Source organism: Pollachius pollachius (assembly GCF_949987615.1).
Source record: "Pollachius pollachius genome assembly, chromosome: 2".
Classification (NCBI taxonomy): domain Eukaryota; kingdom Metazoa; phylum Chordata; class Actinopteri; order Gadiformes; family Gadidae; genus Pollachius; species Pollachius pollachius.
In genome coordinates, this window is record NC_136935.1 from 52,496,983 (window position 1) to 52,499,660 (window position 2,678).

At 48.8% G+C, this 2,678-nt stretch overlaps 1 protein-coding gene across 1 annotated transcript in view; it reads left to right on the top strand.

Moving 5' to 3' along the window:
- Positions 1-727: 727 nt before the first annotated feature.
- cp110 (centriolar coiled-coil protein 110) overlaps positions 728-2,678 on the top strand; it is a gene marked incomplete at its 5' end in the record, with an annotated part of 5,357 nt that continues 3,406 nt past the window's right edge. The window contains one exon of the mRNA XM_079730419.1: positions 728-739. Within this exon, the coding sequence (XP_079586545.1) occupies positions 728-739 (12 nt within the window). The remainder of the gene's footprint in view (positions 740-2,678) is intronic.

Consider the following 2,678-nt stretch of genomic DNA (forward strand, 5'->3'; position numbering starts at 1 on the left):
AGGCTAGGCTAGGGTTAGCCTAACCCTAAGGTTAGGCTAACCCTAGCCCTAACCCTAAGGTTAGGTAAGAGCCTAACCCTAGCCTAACCTAAGCCCAGGGTTAGCCAACCAATCATGTGGTAACTTGTTTAACGATAGAGGCAGTCCCCAAGCCTCAGACCGTGTCATGGTGCTCGTCGCACTGGTGGAGCCGCGGCGCTCAGCCTGTCCACCGGGGGGCCAGGGCGCTTGGCGGAGGGCGCCGGTTGGCCTCGCGTTGCATCATCTCGCTCGGTGCCAGCCTGGCGCATTTCCTAACTGCAGTTTGAGGCTTGCAGGATGTGGTCTGAATCTCTGAAAGCGTTCTAATAAATACGGAATGGGGTCTTAGTGAAAAACAAAAACAGGAAGAAACTGGTTAAGGCAGCAGGTGCCCAGAATGCATCAGTGATCCCCTCCCTCACAAGAGATAGAAAACAAGATCAAGTGGTAGCATTGAAACCAACGGTGGTCTGCATGCCCCACAACCTCTAACAACGTCCTTCATTACCAGTTTAATATTTTAAAGTTCATATATCACACGGCCTTGGGGATGGCGCCGGTACCTGAGGGGGAGGTCACATGTTCAGAGTCAGACCGCAGACTTCCTGTCTTGTATTCCTCTGCATTCTCTGCTTTGACTCTGGGGTTTGCCCGATGTTGGGGTATAACCTGGTACATACGTTCACACTCCAGCACACACCCAGAGATGTACTGTCAAGTAAGGTTGATTCATCTGTGTCCTTAAGATATATATACAAAGGAGGTTTTATTTTTTAATTAATTTATTTTTTATCTATTTATTTATTTACTTGATAAAGCAATTACTAGTTTCGACTTTTATCAGCACACTGTTTTAGCAGCACACTGACCAATGTATAAAATGTGTTAAACAATAAGGTGTAATAATACTGTTGTCGAGCATCTAGGTCTTGTGTAACCTACAGGTACGCCCAGAGTTTTGAACGCACTATATGCCTCTGGTGGCGAGATGTAGTATTGCTTAAGTATTTACAGAACACGGCAAAAAGCTGTGTGCGCCTCGCCATTGCGATACATCCACTGTAAACAGAGCGCATGTTGCCGTGGCCTCAAGCTGCTCACCCCCACCCTCCTCCTTGACCCGCCTCTAAAAACAGAAGGTTTTCGGAAAGCTCATCGTGGGACTGGCTCGTGGTGGCTGTAATTCTGCACCAAGGCTGTATTTCTTGAACGTCTTCAAGTACTGTATTAGGGGCCCACTAACAACTATATAAAAGCATACATAAAGTAGCATGCCATGGGACCTTTAAACAATCCTAGCAAACTTTCAAGTGCACGGATCCCAGGGGAGAGCGATCACCCAGACGCGCCGCCAGCCACGGCCCTGGCCAGGGTTAGGCTCAGGAGTGGGGCGCCGGAGCAAGCAGGGTGGGGGTCTGGTTAATATGATAGTTAAGGGCTGGGCGAGTCTCCCCACGACCTGATAACCACTGCTACTGGATACAGGGTTCACTAAACTCACCTCCCACCAGGCCGTATAGTCAACGTATCTAACAGCACACACACACACTCCTGTGTTCTCTTGGGTTAACCGCCATGAGAGTGGGCGGAGCCTGTAGCTGGACTTTCCCGCCAACACGGTGACACCACATGGGAACCTTTGACCTTTGTCTGTCTGAGTCTGAGTCACTGGAGTTACCTCAACATCATGCCCCCCCCCCCACAAGACCTCTGGTCTCCATGGAAACAAAAATGGAATTTTCATTACATAGTCTTGTGTTTTTGCATATCTATATTTGTGAACATTGGAGGCCAAACTTAAAAAAGTGCTGAAATAATATAAAAGCTGTCAAGTTACAATATACAAATATATGTAAGGATATATATTGTACAATAAGTCCTCATTGTGTTCCGCCCCCCCGGTGTTCTGTTCCGACCAGGAGCATCAGAAGTTCTGTCTGTTGTGTTGGGTTGTTTTCTGCTTACTGGGAGACTGTGGGGGGGGGGATCCATGGGCACACACACACACACACACACACACACACACACACACACACACACACACACACACACACACACACGCATAGGAGTGTGTGAACTGAATGAACCAACCCGTTCCCCCCCACCTTACAAAATAATAAAATAAGGAGCCAGCCCCCGATTGCCTGACAGTGCAGTTTTTTCTGCTTGTGTTGGGAAATTCATCATCGCACTCCAACTCACTACCTGGACGGGGAAACGTGTCGATGCCAGGGCTTTTCTCACCCTTTAGTAACACTGTGAGAATAGAGAGACACACACACACACACACACTACACATGCACTCATCCTCTGTCTCTCTGTGTCTCAGACACACAGACTCCCCGACTCTTCATCAGATGCCGTCTCACACACGAGCACAGCAGGGGGCGGGCCTGTCGGAGAAGGTGGCCCTACATAACACAATGAGTGGTCCCCGAGAGTCAGTCTGTCTGTCTGTCTCTCTCTCTCTCTGTCGCTGTCTTGTCTGTCTCTGTCTGTCTCTGTCTGTCTGTCTCTGTCTCTGTCTCTGTCTCTCTCTCTGTCTCTGTCTCTCTCTCGTCCAGCGGTGTGTTAGAGACAGGTATCAGAGAGGAACATTATTTCAGCAGTGTTGATGATCAGAGTGTCTGCTGCTCTGGTCCAGAGCTTCTTGTGTT